The following is a 27084-nucleotide window of genomic DNA, read 5'->3' as shown; positions in this document are numbered from 1 at the left end:
ATTGCATTGTGGATGCACTGCTCAGAATGATGCATCTGAAACTAAAAAGAACATTTTAGATTGAGCAGAATGTTGAAATAACAGTTGGCTGTCCTCAAGTGGGTATTCATCTTCTGCTTGTGAACAGCTCCTTAACATTCACCTTCTGGCATGTCTCCAAGTTTTTCTTTTGTTTCTTTAAACATAATGGAGGTTGACACTTCAAACAAAGTTAATTGTTTACAAATATACAATATGTTATAATCTTTGTAGGAAAAGGAGATAGCTGGTCTTCCATGAAACACACTTCCTACCGTATCACAATAAAACCCAGTATTACACTTTCTCTACAAAGATTCTAGAAATGCAGGGCCAAACCCTTGGGACTAGCTCTCTTTCTCTCTAGTTCAGCATAGAGAGAGCAAAAGTGGCTTTAAGTCACATTTATGCCTACTTGATATTGGGCCCATGGCTTCAGAGCTAGAGTGTTTGGGTTTGTTTGTCTGTCTGTTAGTTAAAAAGTCTGGATCAATATGTGATGTTCCTTATTGTAGTACAGCCAATTTAGCCATCCCTAGTCACAGTGTACATGTTAAGGGAAAGAGTTAAATCGATGAGGAACCTTAACTATTTCATGCCCAAATTATCAACCTTAATTTTGAATTATGAAGGTTTTTTTTGGGGGGGGGGGGGGGGATGTTGTAAGGGAAATTATAGCAATGTTAATGCCTATGTCCAAGATCCCTGTGGCTAGTAAATTAGCCCCAGATGTTGTTACTGTTTGCTAAGCTTCACTAAGCACTTCTAATTAGTTTGGGTTTATTAAATAAATGTTTCATTAAGGAAAGCAATAAAAAACATGAATGCCTGTATTTTTAAATAGTGATTATCAAGGCTGAATGGAATTCATCCTTTTGCCAGATGCATTGTTTTGGCATAGATTTATAAATCAACATTTGGTGCTTTAACAGAAAGGATATAGTCTTTTGAGGAACACTTCACTCTTATTAGAAATAATGCCAGAGGAATTCTATTGTCTAGTCTACCGATAGGTAAATGCTTGGTATGAACAGCAAAATATGTCTGATGAGCAGACAATAAGAAAAACACCCCTCCTCCTTTGCTGCTTTGAGCTTTTGTGCACATTAAGCTGTCTGAGGATTTCTCTAGGTTTTCCATAAATTACAGAAATGCAACCGCTCAACCAGTTAGGTTCAACAAAAGAGCACAAGGCACATCTGGGACTCATACGAACATTATATTTGTTACATAACACTGTCTTGTGAGCTTTATAAACTGTTAACATTCAGCAGCAACTAGGGATGTAACAAAGGTGTTATTCTCAGGAGATCTGGTAATAGACTGTGGTCTGTGTTTCCTGGGTCCAGTTACATGACAATGTCAGGGATATGAAAGGTAAATTACTCCTGTCTTGTGATGGAGTTATAGCCACGGACTTCAGTAGCTAATGTTGAAAAGGAGTGCTGAGCATCATTCAGCAGCACTCTTCTAGGGTGATTTATGGAATTGCACTGACAAACCTCATTCCCCTTCCAGTCTTTCTCAGCCTGAGAGACCTTGAAGGAGGCAGCAAGAAGGTTTGTGGAATAAAGTAGTAAAAATTGAGAGCTTCCAGTGTAGACACAGAGAACTTTTTTGATGGAAGAAACTAAACACCTATTTCCTGTATCATAACAATTAATATTTTGATAACTGTATAAAACTAGCCCTTTGGAGCCTAAGATCCTTATAATTGGAGTTGAGTAGCCATGACAAAACATTGTTGCTTTAAGAAAAGGATACAGAACAATACCGAAAACATTATAATGCCATATCCATCTTATATATTATGTTCAGTATTCACCCTATGTCAAAAAAGATATAGCAGAAATAGACAATACCCAAATAATGGCAGTGAAACGGATTAGAAGCGTGAGAGACTAGAGTAGAAAGGAGATGAGTAAAAGTTGGTATAATGAATGTATAAGAACTTCTACACCTGATCAAGCTAACATGGAAGTCAATTGGAAGACTCCCTTAGTGTGTGTTTGGATCCTACTCCAAATCAGATGCTCCTATTTACTCTTTCATGATCAGGGAATGGGGAGACACCAAATGTAAAACTCATAAAAGGAAATACTTTATTGCAAAAAGTATAATTTATCAATAGACTCCCTGCCAATAGATATTGAAGAAAAGAACTTAGTAGGATACTTTCTAATCCTTTTCTGTAACAGTAATATCTGTATTTCTACTATCTACTAAGTAAATATATATAAGGGGCATCAACCCTCATGTTTCGGGGCATAAGCCAGCCAACCACTAACTGCCTAAGTTTAGGATGAAGCATCCGCTCGGGGAATGTTACTGTATAATTATCCATTATGGGAGTTTTACAGGTTCTGTTGAATCATCTGTTACAATATTGACCACTTTCAGAGACTGTCCTTATAACCTTTCCTCCTCCCTCTCCATTCATTGTCCTGGATGCTGCCTTTTGTACTCTACCTATGGTAATTACTATTTCTAAACTGCTGATTCAGCTACAGCGAGCGATGCCTGATTACAGTGAGTTTCAGAACATTAACACAGGGAGAGGGATTGTCTCTTCAGAATATCCCTGAAGGCTAGCACTAGGGGACTTGTCCACTTTACAGAATTTCCCCCATTCTGAAATGGTTTTCAAGATCATTTACTGAAAACCATTTCAGGTAACATGATTTTGCTGTCAGGAGATGCTGTATGTGATTGGGGAAAACTTTCTGGAAACATTTAACAAGCATCTTCATAACTATGAGCCTAATGCTCATCTTATTTAGGTTATACACAGTGGTGGATTAATGCATTGACCTACAGGGCCTGTGCCCAGGGGTCCTGGCCAATCTGGGGACCCTTGCAGGAGCGCCAGAACCTGGGTAGAAGTGGGGGGCCACCAGTGCCAGAACTGTACCCCTACCCCGTGTTCCACCTCTTCCCCCCCAAGGCCCTGCCCCCTGGCTACGCCAGAAGCCGGGCCGTGGTAAGAGCCGCCCAAAGAGACCCAGACCCTCTAGCTGTCCTGGGCGGAGGTCGCAATGCCCGAGAGAGCGGCTACCAGTGGGAGCCAGGGCTGGGGGCTCCAGTTCAGCCTCCCGCCTCCTCCTCAGGGCCTGAAGACATGCTCTTCAGGGAGAGGAGGCCCTGCCCTGGTTGGGAGGCAGCAGGGAGTCCCGGGAAGGTAACCGGCAGCGAGGAGTTCCTGCTGCTATTGGCCCAGCCTCAGCGGCCACCACACTCCACCCGAGCTCATTCAGTGCCTACGCCTGCTGGCTCCCGCTGCAAGGCTGCCCCTGCCAGGTCCCGTTATTGCCAGGCTGCCCCCCACCCCGGGTCCCTCCTGCTCCTGATGACAGGCTGTTGCCTGGGGTTTGTGCCCAAGGTAGCAACCACACGCAGCACTGCTCCTCCAACGCTCCCCGAAACCAGACCCATGCACCACCACTCCGCGCATGCCTGAGGCTATTACATCCGTGTTAAAAAGTGGGCAGGCGTGGCCCCCCGGCCTCCTCGGTTCTCGTGCCCCTGGGCCCCCAGGTATGGGAGACCCAAATGTTCTTTGTGCCCAGAGCTCCAATAAATCTTAATTCATCTCTGGTTATACACCATTGTAGTTACTCCTAACTTATACCAGTGTAAGTGAGATCAGAAGCCTGAATTGCTGTTATCTCCCTCCGCCCTCCTGACACTGATCTGAACCAGACCCTCCACCCATAGAGCTCCCCTGGCACAAAAGGAAGATTCACACGCCTCCAGGGCTCCACCCACCTTCCTCTGGACCACAAAGATCCCTCTAGAAGTCTGGGGTCAAGGTAAGGAGAGGCGATGAAGACTAAGACAGTTGAGGAGTAGTTTGGCTGTGTAGGAGCCAGTTTGGGTGCACGTCATCCCCCCACTCTCCAATCCCATACAGAATCCTCCGAGAATAGATAATAAAAGCCAGCACTGCAATAATGGAAAAGTCTAGGACTGTATTATCTCTTCTATATAGTTCCTCCTCACTGTCTCCTTGGTTGGGGGGGTCCGGGGGCAGGCATAGCTCCCATTGGAGCCACACTGCCAGGTACCAGGGAGCCATCAGAGGCCACACTGGTACATAGGCACAGGACCTCGGTGCAGATGTATTTAATCTCCCATGGATACCAGGGGATCTACCAGATTTTGGTGCAGACCCCACAGCTCATTCCATAGGGATGAGGCAAAGTCCCTGGCCCAACAACAGAATGATAGAGGATGTTCTCTGCAATATGATCCTCAGAATTTGGATACACCCCCCTGAACTCCCTCACCAAACCCACCCCGAGTGGCCAACTAGTTAAAGCAGTGTTGCCGATTTAGTCTTTTTTCACCTGCTCCCCACCCTGTAAAGTCAAACACCCCCTCTCATTTCAATTCCTGTAGAAAACATTTTTCCAAAAGATGTCACCACAAGATGAGGGAGATTGTGGGCCAGAATCAGTCCCCAGATCATTTCTTTCAAGAATGGTTTTCAACAACAATTTTAAAACACATTTTCCCTTATCCAGAGAGGTCAGTACCTGATGGCAAAACACTGCCTACCTCTCTCCCCCCACCACCACCACCTTTTTCAAGTACTGAATTGAAAAAATATTTCAGGACAGGGGAAATTTTGTGAGGTCCTAAGAGTGCAAATTCTGCTGTTCTATCTCACATTTAAAAAAAAAAAAAAAAAAACCTACTAGAGAAATACAGCACTAGATTCTCAACTGGTGTAAATCAGTATTGAATTCAGTAAAGTTTGGCAAATTTACCCTAGCTGTTGGGGATTTGATCCAAATTTTTTAGGAAATACTGAAATGTGATTTAGCACAAGCAGCAATGAGAATAAGGGGAACCAGGAAAGGAGTCAAAAGACAAAACCTGTGAAGAAAATAAATGCCTGTGAAAGTATTTTGACATTATTGGTGTAGATGCAGATTAATTTAAAAATAAAAAACTGGAGAATCTGCACATACTTCTAGAGTTATGTATGAGATCTGAATCTCATCAATCTGATAGCAGTGATAGCAAATGTGAAAGCAATGTATCTGTTGATTAATCTAATTTATTTCTTTAATGGATTAAAGATAAACTATCAGATTATTGAGGCATAAATGTTGGCCAGGGGGCCAAATTCAGACCTAGTAAACAGGTGCAACCCTATTGAATTTGATGGAGTTGCACCCACTTGGTCTGTAAATCACTATAATTTAAATCACCATTGTTCAGCTGTTTCTGGCCTTTAACTCAAATGAGATGCTGCAGGGTAATCAAGAACATAAAAGAAAAGAGGCTTGTTTTAATGGTTAATTTCTAACACAAATAAAACACATGCTAATAAATGAACGGGTGGACAAGGCCACAGGTTTGCAAAGTGTTTTTGTTGGCGTGTGGGTTGTTTTTATTTGTTTGTTTGCCTTAGGGATGTTAATGTTTTGTGTTTTTTTTGCAGAGGGGAAGTAACACATTCCCCAAAAGTCCTTTCATCCCTCTCCCCTCCCCAAAAGCCCTCTCCCAGCCACCAATAGATTCATCTACAACAGGCCTTTTATGAACAAAAACACCTGTGGATTTTTCTCATTTTTGTGTGCATTCTTTAATATTTCAAAGTGCATTTCTTGGCATATAACTCATTACAAAGACAGACTGGTGGGTGGTGGTGGTTGTTTTTTTTAAGGTCCCAGGCTAAATATTTTGGCCTCTGGGCCCTATCCCCATTAATTCTAGAACAGGGTTAACTGCAATATTTATATATGGTTGTAGGATTCATACTTAAATACTTTGAAGATATTGTTTCCAGCTTCATTGTAGAACAATTTTCTTATTCAATATCAACAGTTATTTTTTTAATATCATCTACAATAGGTAAAACCATGCTATAACTTTCCTCGGGTAATATAGTTTTTTATCAGAGGGGTAGCCGTGTTAGTCTGAATCTGTAAAAAGCAACAGAGGGTCCTGTGGCACCTTTGAGACTAACAGAAGTACTGGGAGCATAAGCTTTCGTGGGTAAGAACCTCACTTCTTCAGATGCAAGAGTTTTTTAGTTTCTCTTAATATATATATATGGCCACAAACTGTGTAATAAGCACACAGGCCTGTAATCATGTTTGAAAAGTGTTTTAGATGTAGTGGAAAAATCTTACAGTGGACATTGTCTGTTTTATATTCACTTTTCCATATGTTGATTCTCTGGCTGCAAGCAAAATAGGCAGTCTAGTTCCAGTAGATCCAGAAAAATCAGATTTGAATATTAGGTCTGATTTAAAAAAAAAAAAGGCAAGTACAAATACAACCATTGTCCAAACCCTTACAGTAGAATGTGCTCAAGCCATTCACCACTCAAAGGTCTGGTCCTGCTTCTATTGACATCAATGGGAGCAGGACTGATACCAAAACTTAAACTATGGCTTTTATGGTAGATGATCATAGAATTGTAGGACTGGAAGGGACCTCAAGAGGTCATCCAATCAGGTCCCTTGTGTTCATGGCAGGACTAAGTATTATTTAGACCAGAGGTTCTCAAACAGTGGTCCATGAGCTCCATTCAGGTGGTCCACGGATAGTTCCCTCTAAGGTGCGTGCCTGGGCGGCTGCACACAAGAGAATGAAAGGCCACCCCTCTAATTAGTGGAGCCACGCCTGCCTGCGTGGCTCCACTAATTACATGCCCGGACCCTGGAGAAGATGCACATGTAAGGTGAGGTGGTGGCCTTAGGGAGAATAGAGGGTTGGTGGGGAGGGCAGTGGGGTGAGAAGAGGGGGTGGGGGGGAATATAAGACATGCAGGGCTGCGGCAGCCAGAGAAAGAGGTGACTTTCCCCAGCTCCAGGGCTGTGGCTGCCGGGAAGAGACGGCCCTCCTTCCCAGCCCCAGCTCAGGGGCTGCCGCGGCCGGGGAGAGAGGGCACATCCATCATATTAGAAAGGTAAGACTACTAATATTAAAATATGAGTTGTCTAATCATTTTTTGTTCTACAAATTAAAGCATTATGTTTTTTTATATAGCACTTTTATCCAAAGCGCTTTACAATAGTTAGTCAATAGTACAAACAACATTTGGAAAGATCATTAAGTGGTCCATCAAAACCCTCAGCAATTTTCAAGTGGTCCACAAAAAAAAAAAAGAAAAGTTTGAGAACCCCTGATTTAGACCATCTCTGACAGGTATTTGTTTAACCTGCTCTTAAAAATTTCCACAGCCTCCCAAGGCAGGTAGTGACCCTGACAGCAAGTTTTTCCCCTAATGTCCAACCTAAATCATCCTTGCTGCAATTTAAGCCCATTGGATGACCTCTTGAGGTCCCTTTAACGTCTTTCCTCAGAGGTTAAAGAGAACAATTTTTCTCCCTCCTCCTTGTAACAACCTTTTATGTACTTGAAGACTGTTAGCACATCCAGGGCCGGTGCAAGGAAGCTTTGTGCCCTAGGCGAAACTTCCAGCACCTCCCCCCCAGCCCTGCGGCAGCTCCCCCCCACCCACCCTGAGGCACCCCCCTCGCGGCAGCTCCCCGCCCTGCCCTGAGGCCCCCCTCGCGGCAGCTCCCCCCCCAGCTCACCTCTGCTACGCCCCCTCCCCGAGCACGCCGCCCCTGCTCTAATTCTCCTCCCCTCCCAGGCTTGCGGTGCCAAACAGCTGATTGGCGCCGCAAGCCTGGGAGGCGGGAGAAGTGGAGCAGGGGCGGCATGCTCGGGGAGGGGGCATAGCAGAGGTGAGGTGGGGTGGGGAGCCCTGCGGCAGCTCCCCCCCCCCCGAGGCACCCCCGCGGCAGCTCCCCACCCCACCGGCCCGTGGAGCTGTGCGGCAGCTCCCCACCCCAGCTCACCTCTGCTCCGAGCATGCCGCCCCCTCTCTAATTCTCCTCCCCTCCCAGGCTTGCGGCGCCAAACAGCTGATTGGCGCTGCAAGCCTGGGAGGTGGGAGAAGTGGAGCGGCGACCGCGCACTCGGGGAGGGGGCATAGGAACACTGTAAAAAAAAATTGGGGGCCACCGCTTTTTGGCACCCCCAAATCTTGGCACCCTAAGCAACCGCCAGTTTGCCTAAATGGTAGTACCGGCCCTGAGCATGTCCCCCCATTCAGTCTTCTCTTCTCCAGACTAAACAACCCCATTTTTTAAAATCTTCCTGCACAGGTCATGTTTTCTAGACCTTTAATCATTTTTGTTGCTCTTCTCTGGACTTTCTCCAATTTGTCCATATTTTTCCTGAACAATAGTCCAGTTAAGGCCAAATCATAGAATATCAGGGTTGGAAGGGACCTCAGGAGGTCATCTAGTCCAACCCCCTGCTCAGAAGAGGACTAATCTCCAAATAGATTTTTGCCCCAGATCCCTAAATAGCCCCCCATCAAGGATTGAACTCACAACCCTGGGTTTAGCATGTCAATGCTCAAACCACCGTCCTCCGCACAGAGTAGAATAGAAGAATTACTTCTCGTGTCTTTCTTACAACACTCTTGCTAATACATCTCAGAATGATGTTTGCCTTTTTGGAACAGTGTTACACTGTTTGCTCATATTTAGTTTGTGATCCACTATACCCCCAGATCCCTTTCTGTTTTACTCCTTCCTATGCAGGCAGTTCCCATTTTGTATGTGTACAGCTGATTATTCCTTCCTATGTGAAGTACTTTGCATTTGTCCTTATTGAATTTCATCCTATTTACTTAAGACCATTTCTCCAATTTGTCCAGATCATTTTGAATTTTAATCCTCTCCTCCAAAGCATTTGCAACCCCTCCCACCTTGGTATCTGCTGAAAACTTTGTAAGTGTACTCTCTATATCATTATCTAAATCATTGATGAAGATATTGAACAGAACTGGACCCAGAAGTGATCCCTGTGGGGCACCACCTGATATGTCCTTCCACCTTGACTGTGAATCACTGATAACTATGCTGTGGGTATGGTTTTCCAACAAGTTATGAACCCACCTTATAGTAGCTCCATCTAGACTGTATTTCCCTAGTTTGCTTGAGGTTATGCGAGACACTACCAAAAGCCTTACTAAAGTCAAGATATACCACCTCTACAGCTTCCCCCATCCATAAGACTTGTTACCCTGTCAAAGAAAGCTATTTGTTCTTGACAAATCCATGCTTTTACTTAACACTTGATTATAATGGTAAAGTAACACTTAAAACATGGTAAAAAAATTAACCATAAATTAGGTAATTACATGCCACAGTTGGCTTTGGTTTATCATATGTACAGCAACAGTGTCAGTCAGGATGGAGGTTTGTGTTTGCACATGCCAATGGCAACTCCTAAAATCCTCCAGGCAACTCCTGCTTTCTGAAGCTAGTGTGATGTAAAGGCAGAGCAGAGAGGTAAGCAACAAATAATAGGTCAGACACAGGAATACATATCTGATAACAGGCACGTCCTATATGTTCTAAACAATTAAGTACAGCTGTTTGAGTGTGCATAGAGTAAAAGGGATGGATGGCTATTTTTCTTATATTTGCTCCATTCAGCAGGTACAAAAAAATTAACAAAAAGATATAGGCACTGGCAGAAATCAGTTGTGTGTGCTGTAATTTACCGGATTTACATTTAGTAATTTGTTAGGTTTCAAAAATTGTCCTCACCATTGACCCAAAGCACACAGCTTCTGCTATATGTAGTGAGGTTCTGGGGATAAACTGTGCTTGGACGTCCTTCAAGGGACAGGTGCATCTGTTGTCATATCAGGCGTGTGATTTCTATCAAGTCACAGCCTAGCACACTGCTACGTTGGGGTTGTGCTGCGTGTTCCAGCTAATGTATAACTGCTGCTTTCAGAGCGCCCGATATGAACCCCACCAAGCTATCGTGGCACCAGCTGAACAGGCGGAAAGGCTCACAGTCATCCAGCTGTCTTCCCCCACCTAGTGAGAGAAAGGGATGCTCCAGGGGGATGCAACTGGCTCCGCTGCCTGGCCTGTTGTGTGCTCTCAGCGGCGCCCCGCTGCCCTCGCACACACATCAGCAATTACAGCTGCTTGGTATATCGTGTCAGTGCCGTAACTTCGCAGGGAGCTTTGCGAAGCTCGGCTCCTAAAACCGCTGGCTCGCGTGTGTGTGTGAACGGCCCCCACAGCAACACGTCGGGGGTGGAAGGGCCGGGGGCAGACACGCTGCCTCTGTACACACGTCAGTGCCACCCACCGAGCTGAAACGTGAGCCCCGAGAGGCAGCAGCGAGACAAAGGGGGCGGGAGAGTCCCGGGCAGCGGCAGCAGCGCTCCACAGAGCAGGCCAGCGCCCAGCTGATGGGCGGGCGCACGCGGCAGCTCAGTCCCCGCCGCCCGGGTGCGCCCTTTGCTTTCCCGCGGGGCCGGGCGCTGTGCCCTGCCCCCACTCCCATCCCTGCCCCGCAGCGGCGGAGGAGCAGTCCCGCTGTCTGTCCGCAGCCCGCTTGCATGGATGGACACACAGCGGCGCGGCCAAGGAGACTGGCTTCCCAAGCTGGTGCTGCTCTTTGTCTTCGCAGGTCAGTGGGGAGGGCGCGGGGCGGAGGTGCCGCTTGCAGAGGGGGTGCCAGGGAGCCCGGGGCGGGGGCAGAGACGGGCTGGATGAGCGGGGCAGCGCGGTTCGGAGATGACCCATGGGCAGGCCGGGGCTGTACAGCGTACATCCTTCAGCAGCTGTTCTGCTCTCCCCCTGCCGCCCACGTGCTAAGGCTGGTCGGTCTCCGGCAAAAGCCCGCGGAACAGCATGGTGCCGAGGCGGAGGGCCACGGGGCAGTTCACGGCGCCTGGGGCGCTTCAGCGGGATTCTCCTTTTGGAAGTTGGCAAGTACCTGGCTCCGTCCCCGGAGGGGTTTCAGTAAGCAGGGCTGTCTGCCTCACACACAGGCCGGCATCCCGCCGACTGGGACTCGGACCAGCCCGGTTCAGAAGAAGAAAGAGGCTTGGCAAACGTGCTGGAGCGACTGTGGAATCGCTTAACCCCCAGGTTTACTAAGCGACTCCGAATCCAGGAAGCTTTTCTTTCTCGCCAGGATGAGCAGTTTTCAGCGGATTATCTGCGGCGGAAAACCCTATGTATTCCACATCAGGTGCTAGGATTTGGTTTAAAATTGCCGGTAATTAGAGTAAATAAAGTAGGGGCACATTTCTCCTGGCTCTATCATCTGCCCCTGAGAACAATTACATTTGTCTTTACTGTGTTGATTTTTAAATTGATAACAATCACATTTAATTATCTTTAAAACTAATTCAACTAAACCAAATTAATAAAAAGAAGCTCCAAACATTCTCCACTGTGCAACATTCTCATGTTGTAGGGAAACAACCCACTTCCTTCCCTGCCGAGCCAAGGGATGCACCCCAGCCACATACTCATTGGCTACACTGATACTGATTTGGTGTGCCTGAGCCCACTTATCCACTGTCACTTGAAAAACTCATACACCCCCATCTATGCATGTATCTCTTCACCCTTGCAACCGATACCTGTAATCCCTCATAAATCAAGCCTGACCCCAGATGTACAGTACCTTCCCTCTTAACTTGTGTATATTTAATTTTAAACATTAACTTTAATAAAATTTAGGACCCTATCCTGCACCTACTTAAATCGGCAGTAGAAGTGGGCCTCTACTTCTGATAGTCACACTCCAGCAGAGCAAATCAATATTTTACTTTCTCTTCCTAGTTCTGCTCTTACTGAAATGTATGGTAAAGCTCCTACTGACTTTAATGGGAGCAAGGTCAGTCCCTGGACTAAAAGTTTGAGTTTCAATTAAGCACTTCTAATATCCATTACCCAGGCTCTGCCTACCTAAGTGGACAATGTGATTATTCCCTTTATCATGCTTCTCTCTAATTTTATTACAGTAGATAATTAGTCAATAAGCTATTTGTAGTGTAGACTGAAGTGTATGTGCATTTAAACTTTTAATATTAATTGCAATTAAATAAAACCTGGAATCTCAGCATATTGCTGTCTGTGTTTGGTCCAAATTCAAACCAGGGTGTAAGCATCTGTAGCTCCATGGTTGTATCTGTATGAGTCTCTTTTGCAGTCCTTCAACAGTTGCACTACCACAAATGGAAGCACATTGGCAGTGCTAGTGCAGACAGGTGACAGCATTTTTACCACCCTGCCATGTAAATTTACACAGAGGAGGAGGTGTACATGACATGGTAGGTTTTAAAAAACAAAACAAGAAAACTGGTCCCATGTCTGCCATTACCATACAGCAGAGGTGGGCAACCTGTGGTCCGTCAGGGTAATCTGCTGGTGGGCCGCCAGACATTTTGTTTACATTTGCACAGCCGCTCGCAGCACCCGGTGGCCGCGGTTTGCCATTCCTGGCCAATGGGAGCTGCGGGAAGCAGCAGCCAGAATGTCCCACCACTGCCATACAGGGAGGAGGCGCTGCAATGGTGGGAGTCTTTAAAAAAAAATAAAAAATAAAAAAAAGGGCTATACAAATCCCTTGATTACAGTGGAGTAGCTTCCACTTACAGTGGGTCTGAATTTAGCCCAAGGGGACTAATTTACCTCATATTGCCCTCATTAGAAAAGGCCTCAAATCAGGAAAGAATCCCTATTCAGGACAGCACTCTTTGGGATTTAAGGACATGGATAAAGTTAAGCACATGCATAAGTGCATTCCTGACTCAGTAACTTTAAAATTGACAGTACAATAATCAGTCAGAAGCTACCAAGATTCTGTGGTTTGTACACTTAACAATTAAGCATAGCACTGTTGTTTCACATAAGAGTATCTTGTGTCTTGGCTGATAACTTTTGCCACTTTTGGAGAAGTTTCATTATTGTTGATAATTTAAATTGATGATTTGTTTCATTTGTGTTGTTTGATCAAATAATTGATCATCTACATTCTTTGAATGATAAGCATGTGTACAGGACATTTCTCTGGGATTCTCTCAAAAAGATAATCATGCCCGTTTTAAGTCTCTCTAATGCTACCAAAAATGAACTAGCTTGCTCACTCAGTCCCCCTAAATGAGCACTGCAAGTTTTTAAATCCCTCCTTATGAGCTAGGTGACCCAGCACCAGTAAAACCAGGAGGCAGTGATTGCATGAACGTTGCATGATTCTTCCACTTCCTTTGCTATGTTGATTATTATGAGGAAGCAAGGCTCTGAAGCATATGGGGCCTGACCTTACTGACACCAGAAGCCCCACTGAAAACTAATGCAGAAATGTCAACAAAGGCTTAATTTGTAGTTGCAAAGGGGCAAAAGTCTCCAAATTAAACCCTCAATTGCACTTGTGGAAACCTATTTTCTCCCAATTAAGCCCTCAATGGGGCTGCATCTGTTTAACTAAGGAATTAATTTGGCTTGTTGAATCTTTATTACTGGGGTTAATGACCTACAAGATGGAAAGACGCCAAGCAGACTGTCAGAGCCCAGGTTGGGTTTATGACAGTTAGAAAAACATCTTGATATGTAAACTTACAAAATTGCACTGGAAATCAGTGAGATGCAATAAACATGGAACCCGGCAATAACAGTTTTACCGAGCTACTTTTTCAGAGGAGAACCTGAACTTTGAGTTGGGGCTTTTACTTAGGAGGAAGTGGTTTGTTTCTTTAAAAACAACAACAAAACCACTGCTAGTGAAAAACTTTACTCTTTCTTCAATATATGGATATTTATTCTTTGTTTGCTAACCTTTTGATTTTATTTCTTTGTACAGTTTGATTATTCTGTCATTCTCAGAAAATGACGCATTAAAAGACGAGGAGGAGTGGGGGGCAAAAGTGGTTGTATCCTTCTAGCTAGGAGTGCCCTTGGCACAAAGGTGTTCTACACTACCCTGCTTGCAGCCACTAATAGAGAGGATGAATTGGAGATGGAGTTAGTGGGGGAAGAGTCAAAGTGCACTGTGCTTCAGTTGTTCTTAGCTAGCAGATGGTGCCTTAAGGACCATTGCCAGTTGGCCCAGCTCAAAGCAGCCCCCAGGCTGCTCTAGTTTACACCTAGGGCTGGGGATTAGACCGGGAATCAAGGATCTATAATCAGCTCCCACACAGCCTCACTCTCTGCTTGTCCCAGCATACAACTCAGTGAACCAGAATCTGTCCCTAGATATTTCTTTGTATTTATTGTTAAAATATAAAAAGATAATCTGTACTGTTGGAAATTTGAAATTCTTTTTTAAAAAACAGAGGGAGAGAGCCCATATAGCCAAACTGCAAAATACAGATATACAGTGACACCTGAAGATGTTCTCTTCAAGCCAGTTAGAATTCTGCTAGAGTTCGGATTACAGAGTCAGATCAAACCTCAAATGAAGTCCTATCAGTGACTGATTCAATGCAAAAAGCTGCTAAAAATGCATCTTCTTTAAAGCTGTGCTACATAGTTTTTTGCTATTGAGACTGCATTGTTATTTTTATTCTGCAGAAGATTGTCTTGCACAGTGTGACAATGACTGCAAAGCTTACTGCTGTGATGGGACTACCCCCTACTGCTGCTCGTATTATGCCTATATTGGGAATGTCCTTTCGTAAGTATTGTCACTTTCTTGAGAAAATTGATGCCCCGTATTCATGACTTGCTGTAAAGTTAGATGACTGAAAACTGTTTGACAATAAACATTTCAAGATTGTTTCCTGCTAATAACATCATAAATATTTCCAGAATAAAACCCCTTAATGGTCCCATGAAATCCAAGTGTTGTATACTTTTAAAGTATGTATTCATGTCAATAGATTTGGCTAAATCATCAGCTTGTGTAAATTAACATAAATTCTTTGTGATCATTGGAGCTACACTGATTTGTTCAAGCTGAGAACAGGCCAGAACAAAGGCATTAGATACGTGGACTAGATTATTGTAAATTTGATCTTCCTGTTTTGTTTTTTGAGCGTATGTCATTTGTGCTTTTGAAAAATTGTGTTTTGTCTTTAGTTAGAATTCATTGTAAATATTTCAGATTAGGGTCTGCTGGTCCTTTCATATTCTAGTATGTGTTGCACATTGTAAGATCTTGCACATTGTGGTATGTGTAAAAACAATGGCTGCTGATGGAGGGGAAACAAGGATATTCCCATACCAAAAGAAATGCAAGGGTTAAATTCTCCATTCAACATGCATGTATAGAAACAGATCCCAATCCTGTAATTAAATCCACTAATGCAGATCTTTGTCTCGAAGTGCAGCCTTGTTTGAAATCAGTAAGGTTTCTTGTAGGTGTACTAAGTGCACACTAAGGTGTGCACTAAGTCTAATTGTAGGTTCAGTGTCTAAATGTAGTGATAGCCAGTAAGTGTTCCACATGTGCATCAGAACAAAGCAAACATTAAAACATACAATGGTATTCTGTGATAAATTATTTGTTACATATTCTTGATCAAAAAGAGTAGCAAAGAGACGTATATCATGCCTTTAAAACAGTGTTTCCCAAACTGGGGACGCCGCTTGTTTAGGGAAAGCCCCTGGCGGGCCAGGCCGGTTTGTTTACCTGCCGGGTCTGCAGGTTCGGCCGATCGTGGCTCTCACTGGCCGCAGTTCGCTGCTCCAGGGCAATGGGAGCTGCTGGAAGCAGCGGTCAGTACGTCCCTCGGCCCATGCCGCTTTCAGCAGCTCCCATTGGCCTGGAGCAGCGAACCGTGGCCACTGGGAGCCGCGATCGGCCGAACCTGCGGACGCGGCAGGTAAACAAACCAGCCCGGCCCGCCAGGGTCTTTCCCTAAGCAAGCGTCCCAAGTTTGGAAAACACTGCTTTAAAAAATAAAAAAATAAAAAAAGATTTCTTCTGTTTTGGTCCTAGAACATTGGGAGTATATCAGTGTTCCATTCAGCATACTTCGTCATGCTTTGAAGGAGCAGACATATTGATGCCTTTGCACCAAATTAGAAACTTTTTAGACAAAAGTAAATAACCTAACAATAGCGTGTCAGAATCTAGCATTCCCCTGGAAATAGGAGAGCACGTATTCAAGATTTCCTGGTATTGTCTGAGAATTAAAATAGGTTCTTGCTTCCACCCAGGGGATAAAATGCTCCAATTTAATTTTCTTTTCTATGTAATGAAAACTTATTCTAAGGATGTTTCCTCATTTGTTAACAGAGAGAGAGAGAGGGGTGGTTGTTTCTGAGATCCCTATCTCAGCATGTATGTCTTGCATAGAGTGGTGGGAATGTTAGCAAGGGCTATGATACCTCAGAGACAACCTTGTCATCGTTGGGTAGGCCCGAAAAACAATTTAATCTCCCACTGCCCCACAAACCTAATCAATTCTGTCCTTCCTGATAACAGTGCTCAGCACAGGGATTTGGGGAGGGTCAACAAAATGATTCCTTAGCATCCCGCAAGGTTAAACTGACCCATTTTATATAAAGGGCAGGGATAGGAGGAAGTCTTCAGGTCACAGCACCTTCAGCTGCAGGAGAAGTAGAGACAACCTGCTTTCCTTGGTGTTTATGCATCGTTTCCAATATATGTAATAAACAGTTTTGCAATGGACAGTTATCTAAATAAGTCTGAGACCTGGGACTTGCTGGGCCGGTGGAGGGTTTTGTGTGCATTTGGATGAATTTTACCGCTTGATAGAACATTGCAAACACTAATCGTCACAGCATTTCTGTGAAGGAGGCATGTACGTTATTCCAATTTTCACAAATGCTAAGATACCAGTGCTGATGAGACCAGTATAAATGCCAACAGAGAAGGGGAGTTTAAGCTAGAAAGATTAAGTGACTTGACTGAGCCCAGACAGGGAACTAGTTAGTGTCACAGCCAGGATTAGAATGGTGAAGTTTCTACAGTCCATTACACCAGTCAGTCTCTTAATTTATTGAGCTGCCCCTCTTTGTAGCCACAGGCCATGTTGAGTGCTTAACAATGGAGCTGTCTCATTTGCAAGGTACTGTCTGGGGGAGATTGCATTAGTAAATTCTATGCCATCACTAGCAGCTTAAGTAGCACCCAGCCTCAGTCGCACCCACAGCTCTCAGTGGGTCTGGCATCTTCCCAGAGATGGGTGAATAATGGGGCAAAATATTGAATAACTTAGTTACAAAATGGTATGAAATAAGACAAATAATTTTTTGGCGACTGTCATTTGACCAGACCTAGGTCTTCCAAAAAACCGAGGGACTTGAGGGTGTGAGTTTGTGTCCCCATAGACCTGTCCTGGGTAATGAATTCCTTGGGTATCTATGAAAGTCACTGGCAAAGGTTCAACCCTAGTGATCAGTTTATATTCTCAGGGATATTTTCACAAAAGAAAGAGGTGGAAATGTGTACTTAAAAAGTAGTCAAGAAAACGAAAGCTGAGATTGTCACCGATGTTCAAGGCTTCAGAATTAGTGAGAAGGGGCACTGCAGGCTTTACAAACCTAAAAGCCAACTCGGCATAGCTGTCAGTCCAGGCTCCTTTGTTTGTAGGGGCAGTTTAAGGGATGCATTTTGTTGCAAAGTTTATGAAGTCCTTTGGTAAACATTTTCAGACTGATTATTTTGAGTCCTGCTTGGACTGAAAAATACAACCCATCACTCCAGTGATACCAAAAACCAAATGGAAGGCAGGGCAAATAAAAACTTTAGAACTCTGTGATTTCATTAAAGATAGTCAGTTGAGATTTGCAAAAGAGGAGGCTGAACAAATCCAAAAGAAATGGTGAGAAAGTAGCAGTCTGATGACTATTGAATTGACAGGTGTTACGTGAACTTAAGGGGAAAATACTTTTGTTACAGTCTGGGGGCTGTGGTTTGTGGCAGGAAGGAAGGAAGAGGAACAAAAAGAATGGAAGGAAAAAAGGCAGACAGCATGTTCAATATAAAATTTTTGTGCATACTCCAAGCTGCAGAACTGGAAAAAAGAAGAATATGTAGTGGCAGAAAGTATGGCATATGCAGTAAAATACGTGATATCAAGCAAAGGGTACTTCTGACTGAAAACAGTATGTAAATAAGGAAGGTGCCTGACTGAGTTCAACAAGGGTTGTGATGAACAGGGATTTTGTTCATTTCAGATATCAATGACCTGGAATAAGAAATGTACATTAAGTTGATTCATGGTTTTGTGTGGACAGTTGATCTGAAGGAAAAGTGCAGGAACATTCAGAATGTCTTGGATAAACTAGGAGTATGGGCAGAGACTGGGTTTATGTACTTCACAATCAATATAAAATAATGAAATTCAAAATTCATAATAAATCTAAAATGCTCAGCAACAGTTGTCTAAGACAGTGGTTCCCAAACTTGTTCTGCAGCTTATGCAGGGTAAGCCCCCTGGTGGGCTGGGCCGGTTTGTTTACCTGCTGCGTCCGTAGGTTTGGCCGATCGCAGCTCCCAGTGGCTGCGGTTCGCTGCTCTAGGCCAATGGGGGCTGCTGGAAGCGGCGGCCAGTACGTCCCTCAGCCCGCGCCGCTTCCAGCAGCCCCCATTGGCCTGGAGCAGCGAACCGCAGCCACTGGGAGCCGCGATCGGCCAAACCTACGGACGCAGCAGGTAAACAAACCGGCCCGGCCCGCCAGAGGCTTTCCCTGCACAAGTTTGGGAACCACTGGTCTAAGAGATACATTTGCATCTGTTTTGTAAAACTTTTTACAATCTGCTTGAAATACGCTGATTAAAAGAGGCTTAATTTTAATATTCAGGTAGTTCACATGACTAGAAGCACATTTGATTATAAAATGTCAATTTTCTGGCAATTACCATTTTGTGCTTGTGTCATTTCAGAAGCGTAAGGGCCACCCTATTGCAAGCCCAAAGGACTGATTTATAAAACTTTCCATCTGAGTTTAATTCTGGTTTCCAATAGGAGGATTCCCCTGTGGGAGTGGACGTAGTGGGGTTTGAATCATGAGGTGAAGGGAGTAGAGTCTGAAGACCTTTGTGTGGGGTGTTGGGAGTTAGTATAAAGATGCCAGAAATACATGGGAAAGGTCAATTCAATGGACTAGAAGTAGTTTTATGTGCTCTCATGACAGAATGAGTATCAAATTCAGCCTTCCACTCCTCAGGCCTCAATCATCTGAAAGCCCTTCAGATATATATTGGGTGCTACTCTAATGCAAATAATCTTTCTCAAACCATCTAATCTGCAAAAGCTGCATTCTTGAGAGACAACAGGCTATTTCCATCTGTTCCTATTCATTTAGAGCCTTGTTGAGGGCCAAGACTAAATATTCTCCCTAAATTTCATTTCCTTTCTTTTCTCTCTTTCTTTCTTCTCCCACACCATCAGGTGCATAAGTCAGTTTTTACCATTAGTTTTGGACTTGTGTTGGTCTGTTCTGGCTTCTGAGTGTCATGTTGATGGATTTAGTTTCTTTCTCTGTTCTATGTAACTTTTCTCTAGATCACCCTATCTTTCACTTTGCAGAGGGTGTCCATGTTATCACTTGACGTGGAAGTAGTGTTAGGTGTCATCCTTAAAGTGTGCCCTAAATATGACCATAGTCTTCGTCTTGTCATATGATGCTTTAAGTTGGTGTGTTCTACTTAGAATTTCTGGTACTATAATGAACTTTTTCCAGTGGACTCTGAAAATTGTCCACAGGCATGTATTTTGGAGTACATTGATCATCTGATCAATGGCTGTTACATGTTTCCAGGACACTGCTCCATGAACAAGGACCAACATGATGCTGGTGTTAAAAATTTGTATTTTTGTATCAGTGCTGATCATTCTACTTTTCCAAATCTTTTAAAATTTATGAAAAGCGCTTGCTATTTTGATATTCATTGCTTGGCATCTAGCATGGTGTCACCATCATGGCACATCTCACTCCCTAGATACATGAAGTGACTTATTTATTCTTGTGTTTCTCCATTTACTTTCATGGTTGATTTTTGGAACATTGATAGCCATATATTTTGTCTTTCCCTTGTTGATAAACAAACCAACTTGTTTAGCTATTTCTACCAAAAACAGAGTCTTTTCTTCCATTAAATGAGGCGTTGAACTGAGCAAGACAGTGTCATCAGGAAAAACAAAGTCATTCAATTGTACTTTATCATTTGTCCATAAAATACCTCGGTTGCCTTCTGCAGTTACTTTCCTCATGATGCCGTCAAAGACCAGTGCAAACAGCCGTGGGGCATAATACACCTTTGCCTTACTCCAGTTGTCTCAGCAGATCTTTATGTGATGTTATCACCATCTCTGTCTGTGCAGTTAGCGTTCTCATATATGCCTTTGATTATTTTTGTTAGTATTCCATAGTAAGCAATAATGTTCCAGAGGCTGTCTCTGTGTACACTGTCAAAACCGTTAATAGCCTTAAAGCCTAAATGTTTCTCCTAAATTGCAATATACTAGATCAGTGGTTCAGGAGCTAAATTAGCAGTCAATGTTACCCCAAAAGAGCCACAGTAGTGTGAATTCATTGTTCCATTTACTATTTTTATACATACATATTCTCACAGCAAAATGACTGCCCCCAAGGATTATTATTTTATCAACTACAATTAGTTAATAACATAGTGAAAGCATCCTGATTGGTTAATAACTTAGATTGGTTGTTAATCACACAGTGTTTTAATTTCATGTGCTTTAAAGAGCAGCAGAAGACACATTAAAGAGCCGCTTGTGAGCCTCAGTTTGAGTATCACTGCTACAATTATGCTGTGTAGTCCTAACCTAAGAGGAACTGCAGTGAAACAATCTAATAATATCGCTCATCTCTTTGAGCCATTTAATATTAAGCGTATTGTGACTGACCAGAAATAGAAAGATTCTTGTTAACAATGTGGCTCCTACCCTATACTTTGTACTAATTCCGAAGACTCATTAACATAAGCTGAAATTCTGAAAGAGGGCTACAGAATCACCATTTAGCTCTTATTTGCTTCTTCTTGTGACTGCTTACGTATACCATGCGAAATATCTAATTCAAATGGACAGTAGGAGAATAAAATCACAGTCAAAAATGAAAATTTGTGGCTTTCATTCTCTACAGTTTTATAACAATAAACCCATATGTTTCTAACACAAGAAGCAGTATTTCACATCCTTACACGTTTTTTTGGAGACATCATCTTATTGACTAAAATTTAATCTTTGACTATGCATATCTCCAGGAATGAAATAAAATGTCAGTTTTGCAATAATGCTTTCAAAATTGCTATATGGCGGGTGTACTGTTAATGCTGATGCACTTGACTACAATATGTTTCAAGTAATATATTGGATATTGGCTTCTGTGGAAGGAGAATGGGGCCTTTGGCAATTAACATCTATATCCGGCAGCCACAGAGTTTCATTATCTTCTAATATAGTTTATTTCATGTTAAGAATACCAGAGGGACAATAATTTTTTTTATTCACAAAAAATGTCAGTTAGCCATATAAATCATGTGAGTTTTTATAAATGGTCTTTGTTATACATTATTTTGGTTTAGCAATTTATAAAGTACACCTCTACCCCGATATAACACGAATTCGAATATAACGCGGTAAAGCAGTGCTCCGGGTGGGCAGGGCTGCACACTCCGGCGGATCAAAGCAAGTTCGATATAACGCGGTTTCACCTATAACACGGTAAGATTTTTTTGGCTCCCGAGGACAGCGTTATATTGAGGTAGAGGTGTAGTTTTAATTTGTTTTTGTTAGACTGCTTCTTTCTCTAAGGGAGGTAATTCTGCCTCTTTTCTACCTCCTACAGAGGCCCAGAATCTGCTCTATAAAGTAGACATGGGACTTTGGTGGTAGGGTTGCCAGTTTTGGTTGGACATAGTCCTGGAGGTTTCTTCACATGACATAATCTTTAATTCCTGGAGACTCCAGGACAATCCTGGAGGGTTGGCAACCCTAACTGGGGCACCTATGTATTGGGCCATACCAAATTCACAGCCATGAAAAACACATCATGGACCGTGAAATCTGGTCTTTTGTGTGTTTTGACCCTATACGATACAGATTTTATGGGGGAGACTAGCGTTTCTCAAATTGGGGGTCCTGACCCAAAAGGGAGTTGTGGAGGGTCACAAAGTTATTTTAGGGGGGTCGTGGTATTGCCACACTTATTTCTGCACTGCCTTCAGAGCTGGGCGGCCAGAGAGTGGCTGCTGTTGGCCGGGCGCCCAGCTCTGAAGGCAGCGCCCCGCCAGCAGCAGCGCAGAAGTAAGGGTGACAATACCATACAATGCCATCCTTACTTCTGCGCTGCTGCTGGCGGTGGCTCTGCCATCAGAGCTGGAATCCCAGCAGGGGCGCTGGAACAGTTTTATATAGAGGGGATGCTGAGAGCCATTGAACCAAACTGTAAACCCTGTATATGATAACAACCACTTCAAGCCAGAGGGTGCTGCAGCACCCCCCGCACCACTAGGAGGAATTCTTGCTAGCTCAGGCAGAAATTCACTGGGGCCCTAAGGCAGGGTACATTACCATGGCAGCTCTGCCATCTTTTCAACAGATACAAGATATACTTCCCTCAGCAATGGACCATGTCCACAAACTGGTTTGGAAGGGTTGTGAGGAAGGAGAAGCAGCTTTGTTTGGAAGCTGGAAATACATTTTTCTATAAGTCTTTCATTGTACTTTAAGGTGAAGCAAGGTTTAAATCTAAAGAATCTAGGCCTCAGCTGAGGCCTTTCACTTAGGCTTCGTTTCATTCAGATAATTTGATATACATTTCAGTTGTTGATATTTCATAATGAGACGTTATTGTTCTTGCCCAGGAATTTGCTACACCTACAAAAACACAGGACACGTGCATTAGGAAAACAAATCAGCAGATTTATTACACCGTTACCTAAATAGTCTTTTGCAACAAATGATTAACAATTAGAACTAACAGCCCACTGGTAACTGCCAGTAGGACAGTCATAGCTGTTGCTGTGTTTATCACCCTATTATTTTTAAATTTAGGCATAAAACTTGGCCTGTTTCAAAGGATTCAGAGAGCCAGGTCCTCAGCTGGTATAAATCAATGTTCAAAACAGTGGAGTTTTGCTAATATACACCAGCTGACGATCTGGCCCAGTATGAGAGGGACCACCAAACTGCTTTCAAAAGCAAGCAAAGGAAATAGTTTGGAATACCCTTCTCTCAAGTGGTCTAGAGACAGCAGAAAGTCTTGCTGGCTTCTGGCCTGTGAAAATGTCTAGGCACTTCCTGACTAAACAGCTATGATAATTGTTTTCAAATCTGAGGGGTGCTTTTCTGCTTAGTAATGACCACATTATCGTGGTTTTCGCATTATGTGATCATCCAAAACTGTCCCATTCCTAGGGATGCAAGCACAGTTTTTGTTCCATAAGACTCCATCATTGACTGAAGTTGCAAGTTTTGCAGGATGCTACTCTCTGAGCTAATTTTGAACTCTGCTGAAACTGGACATCAGTTAGGGTTACCATTCGTCTGGATTCCCCCGGACATGTCTGGCTTTTTGAGCTAAAAATAGCATCCGGGGGGAATTTGTAAATGTCCGGACTTCCCCCTCCCATGCAGAGTGCGCGCAGCTAACAGGACAGCCGGCCGGATGGTGCCACTTACATGGGGCTCCGACAGCCAGAGAGAGCCCCTCCTCCACTTCCCCTGCAGCTGAGATCACTCCCTCCCTCCCTCCCTCCCTCCCTGCATTCGCAGATCGCCTCCAGCAGTCTGGAGCTCCTCCCCCAGCTCCTCTTCCCCGGCACGCTGTTCTGAGCGGCAGGGTAAGGGGGCCAAGGGGTTGGAGAAGGGGCAGGGAGGTTCTGGAGGGGGCAGTCAAGAGATGGGGGGGGGGTTGGGAGTTTGGGGGGGGCTTTGGATAAGGCTTTGGGCAGTCAGGGTACAGGTAGGGGGCAGGGTCCTGGGGGGCTGTTAGGGTGGGGGGGGGTCTCAGGAGGGGGCAGTTAGGGAACAAGGAACAGGGAGGCTTAGGTAGGGGGTGGAGTCCTGGGGGGCAGTTAGGGGCAGGGGTCCCAGGAGGGGGCAGTCAGGGGACAAGGAGCGGGGGGAGGGTTGGGGGTTCTGAGGGGGGCGGGAAGTGGGAGGGGCAGGGGCGGGGCTAGGACAGGAGGGGGCGGGGGTCCTCCCGTCCTCTTTTTTGCTTGCTGAAATATGGTAACCCTACCTCTGTTACAGCCAGGTTTTTGCCAGTCCTGTCTCTTCCCCTCCCCCCAATATCTGCTGTTATTGTAGTGGTTTTGCTTTTTCTCCCTGGGAAAACCTGCAGGTTGTTTTGCCTCAAATCTCTGTCTCGTCTATCTAATCTAATGGTAAATTTTGAATGCACGCATTCAGGTATCTAAGTGGCCTGGCAGTTACTGCATTGTTTTCCAGAACTCCCTTGACAATAGGTTTAATTCTTTCAGTTTGCCCTCTTAAATTATTAAAATTATAATGTTCAGTCTTCCTGCAATATGATTAATTTTAATTGGCACCTGGGGTTATCCGCCCCCCGGGATCTGCTGTGGCAGCCTCTGTCGCAATTTCAAGGTTAACTGCACGTTTGACCCCCCCCCAGTCCTCCTCTTAAGGTTTTAGGCTCCCATCAATCACCCCTCTCAGGTGGATACATTCATCTCTCTCCCTACAGACTGGGGCTTAGGCTTGCAGTACCTCTGTGCTTACCTATGATATCCATAGCCAACCAGTCTGCCTAATCATAGAATATCAGGGTTGGAAGGGACCTCAGGAAGTCATCTAGTTCAACCCCCTGCTCAAAGCAGGACCAGTCCCCAGATAGATTTTTGCCCCAAATCCTTAAATGGCCTCCTCAAGTATTGAACTCACAACCCTGGCTTTAGCAGGCCAATGCTCAAACCACTGAGCTATCTGTGCATTGCTCTTCCTTTGCCTGCTCCGCTCCCCTCCCCTCCCCTCCTCTCCCCCCACCCCCCATGGGGTATGAACAGTGTGTTGCTGACAGTTACAAGTCACCACACAACTCTTTTTACTCAAGCACATTTATTCTTAAGACAAAAGCATTACAGCGAAAACATATTAAAAACAATAAACAAATGTAAACACACACTAAATGTACAAGGAGTCACCCATCAGTCTTTTGGGGTCCTGGAAAACCCTTCTGCAAGGATTAGGGCCCCCGATGGACAGAAGGTCCTGTCCTGTCCTCTGTCTGTCTGCTTGCTGGGTCACAAAGAAGGCTTTGAGCCAGTTTAAACCCAACCTTTTTATATCAAAAGCTCTTTCTTTATCTGTTAGTCTCTGGACAACCCAGCTTGAACCATTATAGGTAAATCTCCCCATCTCTCTCTGGAGTTGTTTACAACCTAGGTGATTCACCTTAATTACTCCACACTTTTTTTGGTTCCTGGAGCAGCTTTGTAACCCTCCAGTTGCATACCATCTCTGGCCTACAATGGTACATACACTTAATACAATATGGTCTCCAAAGATATTGCAATATCTGTCAGTCTTTTCCTACAGCAGCTCATGCAAATACACACAGGGGCAGGCAAGGTTCCCTAGTAAAGGGTGTGGTGATAACCATGACTCCTCTGCTCTGACTGCTGCATGGGTGCACATTCTAGTTGATCAGACGGCAACTGTGATAGCAACATCTTTGGCCGTCTGATCAGCAACCTGACACAGACCCATCGTCCACCGTAGAAGCTGGGCTGGGAACAACAAAGGTGCTTTCAAAGTGAATACTGCGTTTCATCTGCTCTGCAGCCACTTCACTGTCCCCAGAAGTCTACTGCTGCCTCTCGAACATCGCGGGCCTCGTTCTCTCAACAGGCCTTTTCCCTGGAGCTATGTCCTCCCAGGAGGAGCCACTTCTGAAGGGGTAATTGTAGAATTACTTCTTTCTATTCTGTCCCCAAATGCCTTACAGTGAGATTTAAGGAGCTCAATCTCTTTAGTTTATTAAAAAGAAGATTGAGAGGTGACTGGATTACAGTGTTTAAGTACCTTTGTGGGGAGAAAATACCAGGAACTAAAGAGCTTTTTAATCTAGTGGAGAAAGGCATAACAAGAATCAATGTCTGGAAGCTGAAGACAGAGAAATTCAAATAAGAAATAAGCAGAGTTTTTTAACAGGGAGGCTGATTAACCACTGGAACTAACTACCAAGGAAAGTTAGCCAAACACAGGGTATTGGTCTCAATACAGGGGTAACTGGGAGAAATGTAATGGCATGTGATATGCAGGAGGTCAGACACTAGGCCCTGGTGTACATTACAAGTTTAGGTCGAATTTAGCAGCATTAGATCGATTTAACCCTGCACCCGTCCACATGACGAAGCCATTTTTGTCAACTTAAAGGGCTCTTAAAATCGATTTCTGTACTCCTCCCCGACTAGGGGATTAGTGCTGAAATCGACCCTGCTGGGTCGAATTTGGGGTAGTGTGGACGCAATTTGATGGTATTGGCCTCCGGGAGCTATCCCAAAGTGCTCCATTATGACCATTCTGGACAGCACTCTCAACTCAGATGCACTGGCCAGGTAGACAGGAAAAGCCCCACGAACTTTTGAATTTCATTTCCTCTTTTGCCAGCGTAGCAAGCTGATCGGCACAGGTAACTATGGTTGCTTCTGGTCTTAAACTATCAGAATGAATCTGGGAGCCGGTCACCCCAAACTGCTACAGGTCAGGGTCTGATGAGTTTGGCATTGTCAAGTCAACTGCTGGAGTGGTGGTGATGGATGGTTGCACGTCAGTTATTAGTGTGGTACATCCTTGGGTAGCGAAGATTGTTGATGACCCTGAAATAATAGCAGGCTTTTAGCAACTGGACTTCCCAAGTTGTGCGTACATGTCCACTATTGTCTGCACTCCCTATGGGCATATGACTTACACCCCTGCTCTTGCAAAAAGTAGAATTTTTAGTGACCATAAATGATCAGAACTATGCCTTTATGTCTCATTATACATAACTGAACCTCCCCAATATCACTAATCTGCCTCTTAATATCATTGTGCCATATTAATTTATTACTGGCTAAAAGAAAAAAATGCCACCTATTAAATCACCAGTACTCTGCTACAGAAGCAGGAGCCTTACTTTTCCTTGGGGGTCTTGAATGACTAGTACACAACGTGACTGACCAGGCCAAATTTGTGAGATTATTACTGGTATGTTAGGGTTCAGAGGCCCTGATCTCTCTACTAGTTACATGAATTAAACATAGTCCCTGCAATGAAGGGTAAACAATCTATGAAAACAATATTGATTGCATGCATATATATAT

At 44.2% G+C, this 27084-nt stretch overlaps 1 protein-coding gene across 2 annotated transcripts in view; it reads left to right on the top strand.

The window, feature by feature from the left end:
- The first annotated feature begins 10033 nt into the window (after positions 1–10033).
- Positions 10034–27084, top strand: part of CYYR1 (cysteine and tyrosine rich 1) — a 78231-nt gene continuing 61180 nt past the window's right edge. Inside the window, exons 1-2 of one of the 2 annotated variants that reach the window (XM_005289301.5) lie at positions 10034–10491; positions 14388–14490. In XM_005289301.5, the coding sequence (XP_005289358.1) occupies positions 10425–10491; positions 14388–14490 (170 nt within the window). In that variant the 5' untranslated portion in view covers positions 10034–10424. Of the gene's footprint in view, positions 10492–10855; positions 11059–14387; positions 14491–27084 lie in introns of those variants that run through there. The other variant, XM_065576564.1, reaches the window with a different exon arrangement.

The sequence above is a fragment of the Chrysemys picta genome, chromosome 1, assembly GCF_011386835.1.
Source record: "Chrysemys picta bellii isolate R12L10 chromosome 1, ASM1138683v2, whole genome shotgun sequence".
Classification (NCBI taxonomy): domain Eukaryota; kingdom Metazoa; phylum Chordata; order Testudines; family Emydidae; genus Chrysemys; species Chrysemys picta.
Note: the sequence above shows the minus strand (reverse complement) of the source record. Positions and strands in the feature narration are given on the sequence as shown.